This window comes from Pelodiscus sinensis, chromosome 4 (genome assembly GCF_052426305.1).
Source record: "Pelodiscus sinensis isolate ZL-2025 chromosome 4, ASM5242630v1, whole genome shotgun sequence".
Lineage (NCBI taxonomy): Eukaryota > Metazoa > Chordata > Testudines > Trionychidae > Pelodiscus > Pelodiscus sinensis.
The window spans coordinates 84,222,603-84,241,504 of NC_143055.1; the positions used below are offsets into that span (position 1 = coordinate 84,222,603).

General features: G+C 39.6%; 1 protein-coding gene across 2 annotated transcripts in view; it reads left to right on the forward strand.

Moving 5' to 3' along the window:
- The window catches only part of TTC29 (tetratricopeptide repeat domain 29), a 202,537-nt gene that overhangs the window by 17,520 nt on the left and 166,115 nt on the right, over window positions 1-18,902 (forward strand). For both annotated transcript variants that reach the window (XM_075929998.2, XM_006133842.5), the window contains exon 5: window positions 11,308-11,531. In XM_075929998.2, coding sequence (XP_075786113.2) covers window positions 11,308-11,531 — 224 coding nt within the window. The remainder of the gene's footprint in view (window positions 1-11,307; window positions 11,532-18,902) is intronic.

The following is an 18,902-nucleotide window of genomic DNA, read 5'->3' on the forward strand; positions in this document are numbered from 1 at the left end:
TGTATTGAGGTGCAAAAATAATATTTTCCTATGCTTATCACTTTTATCTTTAATTATTCTGCTTTTAGAGCTTTATATATGGACAGAATATATCAAAATACATTTTTAAATGTATATTTCCAGTTATCTGTATTACAGATTATTTTTAATTACTACTGGAGTTGAAAACATTTTTTCAGTATCATCCTTTGATCTTTATAATTGATTAACTCTTTTCTTCGTGTAACATTAAAGTGGTAATGTAGCTTTAAACAAAAGGAAGAGATGCAGATATATATAGAGAGATATGTATATAATGTATATTTATATACATTAAAGACTCTGCGCTGACATTTTATGAATTCACACCTGATTGCATGATAGAGCTAAAAGTGTTGTTTGCCAACAAAGACGCAGAGTGTGAGACAATGGAAGATTAATGTTGTATTATCAAACTGAAAATTGTTCCCAAATGATTGTATATTTATTTTCATTTTCAGCTCTGTTAAGCAGAAGTCCTGAATAATTTGCTCTAAAAAAGTCTTTTTATTTAATACAAATGCAGAAAAAAGTTAAACCATTACTTGAACAATTTTCAGAAATAATTTTATGTAAATTTCTTCTCTTTAATTATGTGTACAGTTTCATGGGTAAACATTTTTCTCTTCCTGTTTAAAACAACAGTGTTTATTTTACAAAATCTTGGTGGTTTTGCATGAGGGAATTCATGTTTTTATATTAGATTACTTCAACTTTTATATTTGAGTTGTAGCAAAACAAATTACTTAATTGTCAACCTTGATAACTAAAAATATGTCTTGAAAGTTACTTATCTATTTCTACTTAATGGGATCTCCTGTACTTCTAGTCTGTTATTTAATTAGAAATAATATACTCTGCAATTTTAAAGTAAGTAATGATAGGGAAATAATTTAAGTAGCCAGGAGGAACTAGGGTGAAAGGGGAAAGGCCCTCTCATATTAGTTAAATAACACTGGGTTAGTTCCATCATCAAGTGATAATAAATGGGATACACTGGCCATGTAAACCTCAATCCAGTAAAGCACTTATGATGTGCTTAGCTTTAAACATGTGGATAGTCTCACTTAAATCAGTAAGATTACACATATGCTTGAAGTTAGGTAACGGTCTAAGTACATTGCTAGTTTGAGGCCTAGTTGAATGGTTCTGTGATTTGCAAGGGCATGGTCTTATCTCAGACTGAAATGGCTTTAAGCATTTCAGTCTGAGATATTTGTTGAATCACTGAAATACTTCAGTGCTACATATGTATTGGTGGTCAGACTAAATCACTGAAATAATTCTACTTTTTGGTTAAGTATTTAGGCAAGTGTTTGTATCTTCAACAATGCACTATAAAAAGTACTTTTATTCTTCATTCTTAGGATCTGCCTATAATTGACTTATAAGTATTTTCCCTTTTCAATCTTTAGAGTGGAATCCTGGAGATTTTAAATGTGCCGAATTTGGGGTTTTATGGATTTTCCAAATGAATTATGTATCATAAGCAGTAATAAAAAATGGGTAAATGTTAATGGTGCAGTTCTGTTTTCTCATGTTCATTATTTATAAGTATGTGTATATGCTTAACATATAGACAAAAGCCTATGCTTCCTAAATTTCAAAGCATACTAAATATAGAAACTTTTAATGGATTTTTTTAACAATTTATTTTTAACAAGCAAAAATCTTGATTTTTTTTTTTCAGGATTTTGGGTACTAATCTGTATAATTTTATTGTCAGATGTTGACTCGTATGCTAAAGAAACCCTGATTAGGTGTGAGGAATATAGTTTAATTAAACTTAGAAAAAATAAGATTTTTTTTAAAAATAATTGTAATGGATAATAGCAATGATTATTTTTAATCATTTTATCTATTTAAATTTCTATAGGTGCAGAAAATTATGGAGTGGGAATAATTACTGATAATAGGTTTGAGAATCAAAAACTTAGAGCTTTATAACCATTAAAACAGAAATTGTCAACATCAAAGTATAAAGAGTAAATATTCTTAAAGTAAACTCTGAACAAGATCAAAAAACATTTTTTTCCAATTTATAATTTTCAGTTATGATAAAATACTTTATTTCGTCTTTTTGTGCGTGTATGGTGAAGTCAGCATAAGTAATACACTGTGCAGTGTTACATTATAATAATTATGCCTCTTTTGTAAACTATATTATCATTGCATATAAATTTGTGTTTTACTAACTACAGAGGACTGTTTAAAAATATTCCCAGATGACATTTTCTTGTGTGTGTTTTTTTTTTTAATTAAATACCAAACATTTAGGCATATGAGGCTTCACATGGAAATGTTATCAAATGAGAATGGTGGTATTTTTCACCCTCTTTGCTGGGGTGTAATTGATTACACAAGGTGTGAGCCATAGGGAATCAGGACCATTAATAGCAGCTCTTCCAAGATATATATTTTAATATGAATATTTTAATACAAGTGTAATTTTTTTAGCCTCTTAAAATGCCAAAGTTAAATAAAAAATAGGTTTACCAAATGTGAAATATTTACGAACTATCTGTTGCAAGGACACATGAGAGCTAAGGCAAAAAATCTGGTTAATTGAATTCAGAGCATTATTAAATTTCTTTTAAAAGTAGAATAGAAATAGATTAACAATAAAAATACCATGATTGAGGCCATTTGCTACAAATTCCTTGAGTTTGTACCATTGGTCCAATTTATGAATCTCATTTGAGTTACTTCTGATTTTATACTGGTTCAGGCAGATTGGAAAAGACTCGTAGATTCCAACCAGACATTCTGTATTGTGTGAGCATTATAAAATCATTTCTTTAGGCATTTTAATTATTTTTTTTATGTAGAGAAAAAGATATAAATATCTATATAATATAGAAGTTATAATCATTTTAACTTTACATGGAAATCTGAAATCTTACTAAAATATCTTTGTGTTTCAACAGTAATAGTGCCTTTTAAATTACATATCCATGGTTGTTTTTTGTTATGTGATAACATAAGAAGCATTAAAATAACCTTTATATTGTATGTAATGCAAAATAAACAGCTACTACAATGTAATCTCCTAATTTTCAGAAATTACTGGTTGCTTCTGCAAATGCTGAATACTTTGAAAATCAAACCATGAAATATTGTATTTCAGTAACTTCTAGGGCAAGCTAAGAGCAAAATTCCCAGTCAGCTCTACCCAGTAGATTTCAATCCCAATATTCTCCTTATCCTACCTAAATAGATAATCCATTGACATCATCAGGCTCCCATTAATGAGATATCAAAGCATATATGGACAGATAAATGATAGACTCGGAATTGTATAGATTTGTGTTAAGAATTCTGACCTTAATCTATTGAACTCAATACATTGAGAAACAAAACCAACAAAATCAAAATAAACCGCATTGTCTAAAAATAAAAGCAAATATAAGAATTGCTTGGAAAATAACTTTTTAAATGCTTGTTTATATTCTAAATTTAGTAAAAAAAAAAATAGTAAAACTGCTTTCTGAAATCGTATTTGGGTTTTCTTCACACATTTTCTATGCTGATCATTTGCCAGGAAAGCAAAACCCTGTGATTATTCATATTACGGTCTTAGCAATTAAACATAGTTTATGAATTATCTGATAAAGATTAATGCAAGCTTATCCTTTGCTAAGACCACATAATATAATTGCTTATCAAACAGTGCATGTATTGTGGGCACGTTTTGGATGTCATTCTGTTTGTGTGACATTCAAACAGTAGTTGTATTCATTATCAGTATGTGAAGTGCAGTTCCACTGAGTTTTTTCAGTTTATCCCTACAGTGTATTTGACTCAACATTTGTACTTTTCTTTTGCTCTTCAGTAGTAAATATGTTGCTGCATTAGAAATAAATTGATTAACATGAGCTGACTGCAGTTTTGCCAAATTTCCAGTAGATGCCCCCAGAGACCATTCAACCTATTGGAAAATTGTTTTTACAGTTAGAATGTAAGTTCTTTTTTTTTCCTACTTGATTCTCTGTGAATCTTGAAGTAGCTTAAATATTGACAGAAGGCCTAAAACCAGAATGAATGGAATGTAGACAAATAAGTCTTACAGTTAACTAATAACAATTTACTATGCAGCAAGATTCACTAAGGTTAACATGAATTTGTTTCTTAAAAAGAGAATCATCAGGTAAAAGTTCAGAAGTAGTTTTAAAAAAATCATTGAACTATGTGCAAGATATCTTATGTAAATGATAACTAATGGTCAGTTATTGAAAACATGATCAATTTGATTTAATATCTTTGTTTATTCCTGTCCACTATAATGTTATTATGAAACACATGCTAGGGTATAATTATAAACAATTATGTTATAAGTAATCTTTAATTCATCTTAAAATATAATCAGAATATTGCCTCCCTTTATCTCCACTACATCTGTGTTAAAAAATAACATGCTTTACTGTGTTTGGGAGAAAGAACACTGGAATTTTCAACAGGAATTATGTTGATGATGGAAACAATTTCAGTATTAATTCTCTCATTATCCTATGATTACATTCATCAAATTTATCCCTGCAATGTGAATATAAGACCATTATAATTCCTGCATGATCAGTCACTTGTGGTTTATAAATACTTTACACTAATTAAAGGGTCAAAAGTATTAAACTGCTCCAATGCAGAACTGTCTGTCTTTTAAGCTTTTTTCTCCTCACAAGCTCATCTGAAGAAGTGGATTTTTTCCCAGGACTACTTGTTGTTTTTAAAGTTACAGACTAACAAGGTTACCTCTCTGTACCTTTTAAGAGTAACTTTGTCATATAAACTACGGGGTTTTTTTATTATACTGTAGTTGAAATGTTGTTATTGTAGGTAGGCTTCTTATTGAGACAGTATACAGTTATACAATTATCATCCCTTGAGAATTACTATACTAAATACTAGGATGTCACTCAAGCTGTTTAGTTTCTTTGAGTAGTTTCTTTTAGTTAATTTTGTATAGCCTTTTGCTAGAAAATTGGTGACACAAATTGTAGCTACACCACTAACATCATCCTGCATGTGTATGATACTGCTCATTTGAGAAAATGGGCTTTCAGCTTACCGTATTTTCCGGCGTATAAGGCGACTGGGCGTATAAGACGACCCCCTAATTTTTTAGTTAAAAGATAGGGTTTCGTCTTATACACCAGCGCCCCTCCGCCTCCTTTGCTCCCGGTGTCCCTGGTCTGCTGGAGACGGTCCCCAGCAGACCAGAGGCACCGGGAGCAAAGCCTCTGAGGATGCCCCGGCAGTGGGACAGCCCCAGCGCGCCTGGGCTGCCCTGCCGCCGGAGCCCCTCCGCGGCTTTGCAAAGCCTCGAGGGAAGCCGGCGGCGAGGCATCCCAGGCGCGCCTGAGCTGCCCCGCCGCCGGCTTCCCCCAAGGCTTTGCAAAGCCGCATACCCAGCGTATAAGACGACCCCCGATTTTGGGGGGATGTTTTTTAACATCAAAAGTCGTCTTATACGCCGGAAAATACGGTAAGTAAAATGCATTTGTCTAATGACATTAAAATACCTGGCTTGGGCAAATTTATGCTATTGTATATATTTTGGTATAATGTTCACATAGTTATGATGAGGTCTGCAAATTATCTTAATTTGACTTTGACTAGTTACAAATATAGTTCATATATTTGCTAAAATGATGACTATCTCTGCTTCCTAAATTACTTTTAGCATTCACTGCTCTTTACTGTGCCCTTCCCACCCCCTGCCTTCACTGTGCTCAAGTACAGTAAAACTCCAGTTGTCCGGCATCCAGTGGTCTGGCACCTCCTGGAACCCGGAAGTGCTCCAGCCAGCCTGACAGTTGGAGCTGTTCTGCCCCGGGCTTCTCTGAGTCAGCCGCTGGTCAGTTTCAGCAGCGGCTGACTCGGGGAAGTCTACGGCAGAGCAGCTGGGGTGCTGCCGGGTTGGTCCCCTCGGCGCTGAGAGACCAACCTGGAAGCACCCCAGCTGCTCTGCCCCAGACTTCCCCAAGTCAGCCGCTGCTGAAACTGACCAGTGGCTAACTCTGGGAAGCCCAGGGAAGAGCACCCCAGCTGCTCTGCCCCGTGCTTCCCCGAGTCAGCCGCTGGTCAGTTTCAGCAGTGGCTGACTTGGGGACGCCCGGGGCAGAGCAGCCGGGTTACTGCCGGGTTGGTCCCGCAGCGCCGTCTCCCCCTCCCCCCCATCTCCCCTACCCCAGACCCCTCATAGTCCTCCCTTCAGATAGTCTGGCATATCTGATAATCTGGCATCCCCTGGGTCCTAAAGGTGCCGGATTATCGGAAGTTTACTATATATTAATTTACCATTGCTGTTATTTCCATTGAAGTGAGTGGGATTGGCTTTCCTCCCAATTATTCTCCACAGGTGAAGTACTTATTCAGGATCAGTATGCATCAGTGGAAGAACAGATCCTTTTATTAATGCCTTTTATTTGTATTGTGTTAATATAATCAGCACAGTTAATTAACATAGCTTACTTTAAAACTTGGGTGCTCCACTGACAATTACAAAGTTTCAGAGGGATAGCCATGTTAGCCTAGCAAAACAAGTATCTGACAATTGTGGGACCTTTGGTAATAAAGCCAATTAAGTGGGTTGGATGTGTCCCATTCATAGCTTTTGATGTAATGTGTTAACTAGTTAATGTCTTTATTCAAGCCCAGGGTAACAGTGTCAAACTTGTAGATGAATTCCAGTTGTTCATATACAGTTTCTTTCTGTAATTGGGTGGTGAAATTCCTTTCCGGAAGAATGGCTTCTTTTAAATCCATGTTGAGTGACCAGGTAAGTTAAAAGGTTCCTGTACAGGTTTATGTGTGTTACTATTTCTAATGTCTGATTTGCATCCATTAATCCTTAGTCACAGAGACTGTCCAGTTTGGCTAATATACATGAGCCTCTGATGTTGTGGCTTGTGTGGTTAGGACCTGTTATAGTGTTGCTAGTATATATATGTGGACGGGGTTTGTTGCAGGGTAAGGTTCTTGCGTGCATGCACCTGAGGTGTGGTGTGTGGCTGCTAGAAAGAATTTGCTTCAGGTTAGGGGGTTATCTGTAGGCAATAATTGGCCTGGCTCTCAGGGCCTGTGAGAGTGAGGGATCATTTTCCAGGACAGGTTGTAGATTATCAGTGATGCACAGGAAAGGTTTAAGCTGGGGGTTGTTGGTGATGATCAGTGGTGTTGTATTATTTTCCCTGTTGGGCCTGTCTTGAGAGAGTTGGTTTCTGAATACTTGTCAGTCTCTATCAATCTGTTTCCTCACTTTCCCCAGGTGGGTATTTGTTTTAAGAATGCCTGATAAAGATCTTGTAGGTGTTTATCTGTGGGACTGGAGCAAATCTAGTACCTTAAGACTTGGCTGTAGACAGTCAATTGTGTGATGTGTCCTGGATGGAAGCTAGAGGTATGTAGGTAAGACTAGTAGTCAGTAAGTTTCCGATATAGGGTGGTGTTTATGTGACCATCATTTATTTGTACTGTAGTGTCAAGGAAGTGGATCGCTTGTGTGGCCTGATCCAGGCTGAGATTGATAGTGTTAGAAATTGTTGAAATCCCTGTGAAATTCTTCAAGGGTCTCCTTGTGGGTCCATATGGTGAAGATGTCATCATTGTAGCATAAGTGGTAGAAGGGGAGGAGAGCAGAGGAAACAGTGTTCGAGGTCAACCATAAAAATATTGGCATATGGCCATGGGGATACCCACAGCAATGTCATAGTGCCATAATTGTGGGTGATGAAAAAAAATCACATAGCACAGCCACCAGGTGTGCTGTGACATCATTGGGGATAGTGTTCCTGATAGCTTGTAGTCCATTGTTGTGAGGAAAGTTGGTGTAAAGAGCTTCTACATCCATGGTGGCCAGATGGTGTTTCATTGTTGATGCTCCATAGTTTCCTCAGGAAATCAGTGGTGTCTTGAAGGTAGCTTGGAAAGCTGGTATCATAGGGTCTGAGGAAAGAGTCAACCAGATAATCCTTCTGTAAGCATGCTGATGTTTATGAATCTTGGGTAGCAGATAAAATACTCCTGGTTGGGGATTTGGGGATGTGATGAATAGGAGTGCTGGCCTCCTAATGGGTGAAATTCAAGTAGCTAGGGGTGTTGTTGGCAGGAATCCAGAAGAACCAATGGGATACAGCACTGAAATTTAAATTGTAAATATATATCTGCTACCAATTGCTCTGTCAGAGCATTAATCTAGGAGTTGAGAGACACAGGATGATTTAAACCCAGGCAGGACTACCATACCTCCAAGGAATTCAGGGCATGGGAGTGGACTGAATTAGGAAGGGATTGTGAGTAAACAAAGGGAAGAAATGTGTATCTAGTCAGGATCAGGGTATTTTTCTTTGTTTTGGGTTGTTCCATGCCTTCCCTCCCCTATTCACCATTTAAGATACTGACCAAAGGACTATGGTTCTTTGTGTTTTGATTTGTTCTTTCCTAGTTGCTCTGTAACATCTAGCAACCAAGTATTCTTTATTAAGTATATCTTTTGTTTTGTAATTAAAATCACTTGTTTAAGGTGATGATTTGATTCTTGTGTCCTGGAAAGTAACAAGAGGTCGGTCTGTCTATGTGTGTGTATTTGCATGCCTCAGACTAAGAGGTCAGTTACCAGAGACTGCAGTTGTTTTCTCTTTGTTTTCAAACTCTCTTGTGGCAAAGGAGCTTGGGATTACCCCTGTGGAAGAAGTCCAAGTGCTTCCTTCCTGGGTTCAAGAAAAAAGGTTTGTTTTTTTCTTTTATTTCAGTTGGTGGTTGCAGCTTTTTGTTATTTCTCGGAGCCAGCGTATCTGTGACTTTGGGGGTGGATTTATAAGCAGAGCTTAGAGGCAAGGTATTTCAGGTCTTTGCAGGCCCCCACCTTCTGCACTTAGAGTGGGGATCAGTCCAGACAGGGGATGTATTTGTATAGATTTGGTCCCGAGCTGTAGCAGGCAGTTTCAGGAGCAGATCGTATAGTTTCTTTTGGCATTCCTCAGTGGGATCAGAGGAAAGAGGCCTGTAGAAGATGGTGTCAGTGAGTTGTCTGGCAGACTCCTGTTCATAATTTGATCTATTCATGATGACTACAGCACCTCCTTTATCAGCCTTTTTGATTATAATGTCAGAGTTGTTTTTGAGGCTATGGATAGCCTAGGGTTCTGCATGGCCAAGGTTGTGTGTCACATGATGTTGTTTGTTCACAATGTCAGCCTGTGCACATTTGCAGAAGCAATCAGTGTAGAAGTCCAAACTGTCATTTCGACCATTGGAAGAGTCCATGTAGAAATCTTCTTCTTGTAGTGTTGGTAGGGTAGGATCCTCTAGGTCAGTGCAATGTTCAGTGGTGTACTGGAAATAGTCCCTCAGTCAGAGGTGGTAAAAATAGGCTTTCAGGTCACTGCAGAACTGTAACATATGGAGGGGGGCAGAAAGAAAGTCCCAGAGATAAAACAGACTCTTCTGCCTGGCTAACTGTGTGGCTGGATAGTTTAACAATGTTATTAGGTGATGTGAGGGTACCCATAGTTGGAGTACCCTTTGGACATGTTAGTATAGAACTGGAAAATAACTACAATAGTAATGTATATAACAGAGACTTGGCCAGCTGCAAAAGAATCAGTATGCTTTCCACTGTGGAAATGAAGATGCTGAGGTGGTTAATGGCTTGACATTCCTTGATGGAAAGTGAAACAAGGTTGTAAGTACTGTAGGCTGAGAAAGATTAGCCTTGCTTGGTATGAGCTATGTTGTAGGATTACTGTTGCAATGATTGTTAGAGGAAGGCAACCAATGGAGAGACCAAAGACTTAGTGCATGGACTGGGTATCTTCAGGCCTTCCAGCGAAGAAGAAGGTTATAAAAGTTGCTGATCCTGAATAGGGAAATACCAAGAAAGAAGAGTTGTTTATAGGTTAGAATATTCTTATTTTTAAATTGGTTAACGTGGACCTCATCCTGACTTGATGAATATACAGTAAACATCAGTTTTCAAAAAAATTTCTTTTCTTTTATAGGGTCTGAAGTTTTGGTAGTAAAAAGGCAATATTTTAATGGGTAAAATTGTTTGGGAACATCAGTGGTACAATATAAAACAAAATAGTCATCTGGAGGTTTGTCATTTTAGTGGGATAGAGAGGTAATTTTTATTCAACACAAGGGGTGTATATACACTGCACCGAAGGTTGAAATAAGATACACAATTTGCATAGCTCAAATTGTGTATTTTATTTTGATGTTATTTTGAAATGGCTTATTTCAAAATTTGGCACTGTATATACAGCACTTATTTTGAAATAACTCGTTATTCCAAAATGTCCCTTACTCCTCATGGACTGAGGTTTACAGGGGCATGGGAACAGTGAACGTTATATGTTGAAATAATGGGTGCACTCAAAAGATGCAGAATAGCTATTTTTGGATACCTCCAATATCTCGAAATACTCCTGCAGTTTAGACATAGCCTAGGAGCCCAGTCCTGCAAATCATTACTTCTGGGAGATGTCCTTAGTGATGCAAGCAATCTCATTGGCTTCAAGGATTTTTCATTTTGGGCCCTATCATGTTTCATATCACTTGAAAGAAGTATTTGGGTTATGTCCAAAAATAATGTCTCGAGATATATTGTCTCTTGAAAATATTTAATTGTGCATCTTTATAATATGGATATCTTACCTAAGTTTATCAGTGGAATAACTTTAATATAAAGTCTTCATTGTATCTCTGTGGACATCATTTGCCTTTAAAATTAGACAGAAACTATAAAACTTCTGTATTACTAAACTAATCCCAGGTGAAATCAGACACTGAACACAGGCAAAATAATACGTAATTACTCTGTTTCTAACAAATACCAATCCACCATTTCCTCCAGCAAAACTATTTATCGTGTACATTGTTTAGACATGCAGTATATGCTTATTTCTCCTCCCCCCCCCCTTCCCCATCACTGTTTTTAAGCAAACTAAGAACTTAGGATGGTTCAGGGAGATAATGCCAACACCTCCTTTTATTTATATATAGATTAACACTGCTGACCATCCTGACTGATTTCAGTTGAAGAACACTAAAATATTTATAATGCTGTTTCAGTAGAAGTACTTACAAATTCTTACTTTGCTGTATTCTGTAATATAAGAGCTAGTTTTAGAAAATTCTATGATTAAATGGATCATATGTCACCTCTCCTTTTGTTGGCTGCTGAAGTCTACATTTGAAAAATCATTGTAGTGTCTTTAATTATGTGGAGGGAGTGTAGAGAACATAATACAGATTTAAAGGATTAAAATCAGCATTTCTTATTCCCAGTTACAGGAATTCATACAAGAAGAACATCTGCATAGACATGCTGCGACAGGGTTATCACAAGTCCTTCTCTGAGCTCTTCACTCTGATACAGAAGTGGAATGCCTTGAGGGAGGCTTCAGGCCCTGGGTCAGCCATATGGCTGCATAAGTCCCTGGAGGAGCAGCCTGATAAGCTGGATCAGCTTCACCATTTCCTGACCAGGGCTGAAGCAGCCCAACGAGCAGGTAAATGGGAGAATTGTGGGTAACAGAACAGCAGGAGCTGCAGTAGAGTGTGCCTGAGGGAAGATTCTAAATTGTTTCATGTATGAATTTGAAACATTACTGCATCTTAACACATTTCAGCCTTAGTCATCTAAGATGTATTTATAGACTAAATGATCGGTAACTCTGAATTTTGATGCTACAGATAGAGTAAGAGGGTCTGTGAAATAAACTGGGAAGGAGCATCTAGAGTGCATTATGTCACTAGAAATCTTGAGATATATTTACAGCCTTGATAACATCTCAGTTATAACCTAGTTCATAGTTTCTTTATTTTTTTTCATCTTTTGATTTTAACACTATTTTTTATCTTTACTAGAGAAATGTAATTTTGAAAACATTCTTTATGCTTATCAAATTTTTATAAACCTGATATTTTTAAACACAGATGCTGCTAATTGTAGTTGAAATTGTAATGGAAAAATTAAAAATGGATTGTATATATGTCAAGTACAACATGATATACTAATATTGCATACTATTTGTGAATTAAAAGGAATTTGTAAAGATAAAACTCTAAATTAGTATTTTTTCACTAATGCCTAAAAATAAATTTCCTAAGCTACTAGTGTGATGCACCGCCTGCTCGCTACTCTTGCCAAATCCCCAAAGCCGACTCAGCCCCAGCTCTTTCCCCTGTCCCCTTGCCACCAGGGAGGGCCCAGCCCCAAGGCCACCCTGGCCCCAGCTCCATACACACATGCACACACACACACTCCCCACTGCTGGACATGCCAGCCCCAGCAGCTCCTCACCAGTGGTGCAGCTGGAGCAGCACAAATGGAGCAGCTGGCCCCAGCAAGTGGCTGAGGGTGGAGGTGGAGGCTGGGCGGCATGATGATGTCATTCTGTCGTCCTGCAGGAAAAAATGTTTATATGTAGAGAGATTCTATTTATAGTATTCTTTCAAATAGTTTTCTTTCTTATTCTTCAGAATAATAATGGGCTTTGAAACAGATAATAGCTACAAGAACCCATTTTGTAGGATTTCTATTACACTCTGTTAGTGTCCGTTAATATTTTTGACCTTTTATGGTAGGAAAACTTAAAATAAGGTTTCTAAAGTTTTGGCAGGGAACACTCTTTGTTTCAACTTCTTAGACATGGCAAACTTTTTGTTAAGGAGCAAATCAAAGAATCTTTTGACTTATTTTTAATATTATGCTCTCCCATAGTTCAATATTTTTTATTTAAAAACTGAAAATTGTAAAGCATTGTATTTATCTTGAATTCATTGTCATTATAGTCAACAAACTCCACACTGTGCTAAGATTCTGGAACAGCCTTCTAGTCAGGTAGTGGAACAAACATCCTGGCTGTGTCTACATTGGCATCCCTTTCCGGAAAAGGGATGCTAATGAGACACTTTGGAATAGCAAAATCCGCGGGGGATTTAAATATCCCCCGCGGTATTTGCATTAACATGGCTGCCGCTTTTTTCCGGCTTGGGGATAAGCCGGAGAAAAGCGCCAGTCTAGACGTGATTCTCCGGAAAATAAACCCTTGAAAGTAGGAATAAAAGATCCTCCAGAAAAGGGTTTATTTTCCGTTGAATCACGTCTAGACTGGCGCTTTTCTCCGGCTTATCCCCAAGCTGGAAAAAAGCGGCAGCCATGTTAATGCAAATACCACGGGGGATATTTAAATCCCCCGCGGATTTTGCTATTCCAAAGTGTCTCATTAGCATCCCTTTTCCGGAAAGGGATGCCAATGTAGACACAGCCCCTAAGTAGTAATAAGATGAAGTTTGATAAGCTTATGAATGGAATTGTATATTGTGGTTCTTGTAATAGCAGTAGACTAGACTGGATGAGTCAAGAAATCTTCCTGATCCTAAGACAGAGAAGAGTTAATGGATTGTCCTGGAGTGAGGATAAAGTCATCTTCACTTCATAAAGCTGCCTCCCAGTTTGAAGAAATACAAAATGAAAAAATAATCTTTCCATTTTAGCTATCCTGATACAGGAATTATGAGCATGAAGCCTAAGAATAAGGGCTTAGACTAGGCTTTATGTTGACTTAGGGTTCATTTGTTTATTAATAAAATCAAACTCCATGAAGGGACCCTGGAGAGTACATGGGCTGTGTGTCTTACAGCAGGTGAGAAATGCAGACAATGTAACAAAATATTAGCCTGTACAATTAATATGATGTTTCACTGTTTAAGGACCATAGCTAAGCATAACATTATCTTCTAAATTTAAAAATTAACCAAGATTTAAAAGAGGGATGGGAGAATTAGTTTTACATTTATGTAGGTTTGTATTTTAAAATATAGTATTAATAGTCATTTAGCTACATTGTTTGGATATTTGTCCATATAAATGTATTCAATGATACAAAAATGGGATGCATTAGTGCATGTTTTGCTAGTGTTACATTTTTATAGACCATTTACCATTATTCACATTTAGTGAATATTCATTGTTTTCATTTTCTAACAAATTATGGTGGGTCTTCAGATCTTACAAGAATGCCAAACTTCCTCCAAATCAGCCACCAAACAGCAGTATCATGCAAGAGGAGTCTTTCTAGTAATCGAATCTGTCTCCCTTCACAGTATTTAAGTACCTCCCACATATTTAAAAATTGAGTTAAAAGAGAGATATTATCCCTTGCAGCTTATAGAAGAAATAGTTGACCAGGATTTATTTTGCCCTGGATGAAAAGAAGAACCAGAAGCAGAAACTGGCAGAATATGGCAGTTTCTATATCTATTGGCAGAACCATATCTACAGGTGATATGTGTAGAGAAAGTGCAGGCTTGGATATTGTTGATGCTGATATTTCAGATTCTGCTCATCTGTAAGTAGGCATGTTTACAATTGTTATAATGACCTCAGCCTAAGTACTGTGGGGCTACTTTATCTTTTTGCTCGGTATGTTGACAGAAATAAAATAAAAAAATCTGGGTCTATGTCTCTGTGTTATGATTTTATAATGTAAGTTTATAATAAATAAACAAGATAGATAAATGCCAGAGCAACCTTTCTGTGTATCATAGCAGTTTGTGTAAACCTTTGCCTTTTGCTATGTTGCTTATGATATTTGGGGTGAAATCAGAAGATGATTGTGCACCAAAGTAATATTCATAAAAAAGCATGTGTTGATACCTGGACTTCAGAAAAGATTTAGTTGTAAGATACTGTGGACCGTGAGTATTTTTGCTAAAAAGATTTGTCCCTCCATAATTTCTACTGTTACAGGGAAACAACATCAGAAAGAAAAGTTAACAGAGGCTAATCAACAGTAAGTGAAAGTTCTAGTTTCCCTGATAGCATCTTATTTCTCTATTATTACTCATGACAATGAGATGTAACTCGGTGGTATCTGCATGCTGTTTTATAATGCCCTTTCATTGACTCAATTTAGAACAAAATAGTAACTTTAGCATAGTTGCAAATTTATGCCTAGTTGGCAACCCATTAGTCTTTCCTTTCCTTTGACTACCACTTAGTGCCAAGGTGACCTTCTCTTTCCAGGGATTCCCCAAGTAGACCAATTGTTGGATTACCACTAATCTATTTAAAGGGCTCTCTGAGATTTCCAGACCAGTACTACTAAACGCCCCTAAGACATACTGATATCCTTGAGCCTCTGTACCTCTCAGTCTTACTGTGTTAGTCTCCAACCCTATTTTTATTAACCATTTTGGGGTCCCTTATAGATTCTCTGAGAGCTGTTCTCTCTTTTATTCTTCCCACAAACAACAAGAATTTTGTTCACCATTTGTCTCTTACTAGACCACTCAGGGAAATATACTTTCCAAGAGAATGGGGAGAAAACACTTTGAGAAGGAAGCATTGGGTCAGGATTTAAAAACAAAGATAACTCTCTCCAAGATCCACAGATTCCAGCCTGTATACCTTCATAATCAAAATGAGCAGATAAAAGGCACTAATTTGTTTAAAAAAAAACTTGAATACTGTACTCGTATGTAACTCTTGTCTCTCTAGTGGGATATACAGCATAGGAGAAATCCAGGAAGACAGGACCATATAAAACCATTTCTAGTGACAAAGCTCCCAAGATTCTTGACCTTACAGACAGAAAGGTCTATTCCTTCGCATCTCTTCAACTCCAGGTAGTTATTCAGTAGGATGACCTGACCTAAGACAAAGTATCAGCCTTTGACCTCTGATTTAGATAGCGGGCCAATATAATCCATCTGTCAGGTGTGCCCAGGTATATCCTCCCGTGGAATGTGGCTTGGAGGCAGCTCAGGCAGCTGTCATTTTACTTGCTAATAAACATTACATTGCTTGATTGCAGTGGGAGCCTGATCCTTAGTACAAGGAATACCATGTCTGCTTGCCGACTGGTGGGTGTGGTCCACCCCTGCATGTCCTAATTGTTGATGTGCCCTGGTAGCCAGGAGAGAGAGTTCAGTTCAATCGGGCACAGTTGTTACTGAGCGTGCGGCTGCTAAGATATTTACAGCTGCATTTAATTTTACATCCTCTCCTGGCTTTTGTGTGTGGGTATCTACGTGGGACATCTGTACCTTTATGGGATGGCGGAGGTCCCACAATTCCTGCCAAATAGTGGCACCCCAGACCAGCATCCATGGATTTGCCAATTGTACTGAGCCCAGTGTCCTGACCAAACTGCTAGACCATTAGCCACTGCCCAGGAATCTATGTAAAGGAGGCATGTTTCATCCCCCAGCTTTATTGCCTGTTTCCATGCAAGGTGTATGACCACCAATTCTGCTAGCTGACTGGTGCCTTCTTTTATCATTTGAATGTTCCAGGTTTGCTGGAGGGCAATGGCTCACCACTTCCGGGCACCCCCTACATATCGGGCAGACCCATCCATGAACCAAGCAAACTGTTGCTGATCGGGAGTCAGGGTACTATAAGGGGAGCCCCACACTGCTATGCCCTGCAGCAGAGGCAGCTGCTGTGGGTTGGGCTGATCAGCCTTATCTCCCTATGGGAGCTGTGCTACTAACTCATGCAAATTGGAAACCCATGAGGGTCCAGGCTTAGCTCTCTCCTGGATGTACCATCTCCACTTCAACAGAGTGCTGGCCATGGCTCTCGCTGACAGAGGGGCTGCTGTATCTCACACCCAGCTCATGACAGGGAGCTCAGGGCGCAACAACACCTGCCAGTTATGAGTGGCATGCTCAGTGTCCAGTAATGCCAGATAGCAAGCCAGCACCTGTTTCTTAAAGGGAGTATAGTTAGCATTGGCCCCCATCAGAGTCTTACTCCAAAAACCTAAGGGCACTCGATGCCCTTGCTGCATCTGCCACAGGCTCCAGGCAGCTTGATTTCCCTGGGCCAAGACTTGCAATTCTACAGGACCTGGTTCCCATGGTTGCAGGGCAAGGGTAGTTGCTACTGCTGTCTTTGCTTGCTGAAAAGCCTCCTCCTGCTCATTGTCCCATTTAAAGGTAGCCTTCTTCCTGCTGACCTGGTACAGGGGTCTTAAAATAGCTTGTAGGTGTGGGATGAAGCCCTGCCAATACCCCAGTAAGCCTGTAAAGTGCTGTGTTTCCTTCTTCAAGGAGGGGTGGGCTGTGCTTAAAATCTTATTCTTTGCAGTTTCTGGGATCACACGCTGGTTTCCTGCCCAGATAATACCCAGGAATTTAACACTTTTGCTGGGACTCTGGATCTTGTCTGGATTGACAGCCCATCCATGTTCTTTAAAATGGTTCAGGATAGCGTCTATAGCTTCTGCTACCTCCTCTCTAGTATGGCTCTGGATTAAAACATCATTAGTGTACTGCAAGCACTGTACGCCAGTGAGGGAGGGATTTGATCTAAATCCTGGGCAGTTAGCTCATGACACAGAGGGGGAGAATGCAAATTCTCCTGCGGTAGCCGGGTGAATGTATATTGTCGGCCATCCCAGATAAAAGCAAACTGATCTTGCTATTCGGGGGCTAAAGGAATGGAGAAGAAAGTGTTGGTGAGGTCTATTACCACTTTCCAGCTTCCCCCAAACTGGACAGCTTGTTCCAACAGGGTGACTATATCCGGCATAGCGTCCATGAGTGGGGGCACCACTCGGTTCAGATTCCGGTAATCAGTTGCCATCTGTTTTCTTAATGGGCCAAATGGGACTATTGAAAGGTGACACAGCAGGGCGAATCACGCCCGCTCGTTCCAGATCCTTAATGGTGGCAGTAATCACTGCTGTTCCCCCAGATACGCGGTATTGCTTGGTATGCACCGGACTAGGGGGTGAGAGTATGCCCAATGGTTCCCATTTGGCATTTCTCATGGTCAGTGCCCGAACCCTGAATGCAAAGCATCCTCCCAGCAGGGAGAGTTGCAGACTCTGTAACACATCCATTCCTAGGATGTACTCACTCCTAGTATTTGCAATTACAACAGGACAGACTGAGGGGGCAAGGTCTCCAATTCCTAATCTCAGGGTAGATTTAACTGCAGGGAGGTCAGGGCTTCCTAAACCTTTGATTACAACGGGCTGTCCCCTCCATAGGTTAGAAGTCTCGTGTATCACAGTCACTTCTGCCTCCGTATCTACCAGAGCAGTCACTTTATGCGGCGTCTGTCCTGCATGATACATGGTCAAGGGAACATATGGCCTCAGGTCTCCCTGTGTTTCTCCTTTGATGACCCGGATGTGGGGGAGCCCGGCTGAGTCCCTGTGCCTGGTACCCCTGGGCTTGGGGAGCCTGCTACTGCTGTGGAGACGAGGGAGGAGGAACTGGCACAGGTGGTGGTGGCCAGGATCCAGCGGGAGTGCTCCCATCCTCTGGGGGAGTAGAAGCCAGTTTGGGAGGTCCTCTTTTATTCAACCCTAGTTGGCGGACCCACAGGTAATAGGTAGGCTTTCTGTCAATTTTGGTTTTGGAGACCCTGGTGGTGAGTAGAGCCAGGAACATAGCTCTACAGCCCCACCTTCCCTTACTGCCTGGTGGTGGGGGGCATCTTCCTTGCTCAGTTGGGTGATGAGGTGTGAAGGAGTCCACGAAAGGAGTCCCCTTCTCTCCACTGTCCTTGCCCCCAGTTTAAGCCATGATCCCAGGGCAGGGTTACTTTTGATCCCCACAGCACACAACATCCAGAAAGGGTGTGAGGGAGACCTGGGTCCACCCTCTCTCCAGATCCCAGCCCAAGGCCCTAAGGTGGGGGACAGTCACCTTCCCCACCTAGCTGACAGGGCTAACTGCCAAAACTCGCCAGCCCGCAGTCAGTGCTCCTTCTGCCCGCCCTGGGCCACTTCCTCACCCCCTCCTCAGGTCCTCGCTCGGGTCTTGCTCCTCCTGTCTGGTGGTCCCTCACCTGTCTCCATGCCCGTCGCCTTCCCCTCTTGCACCGGACTTTCCCCTCTTATGGGCATCCCAACCCC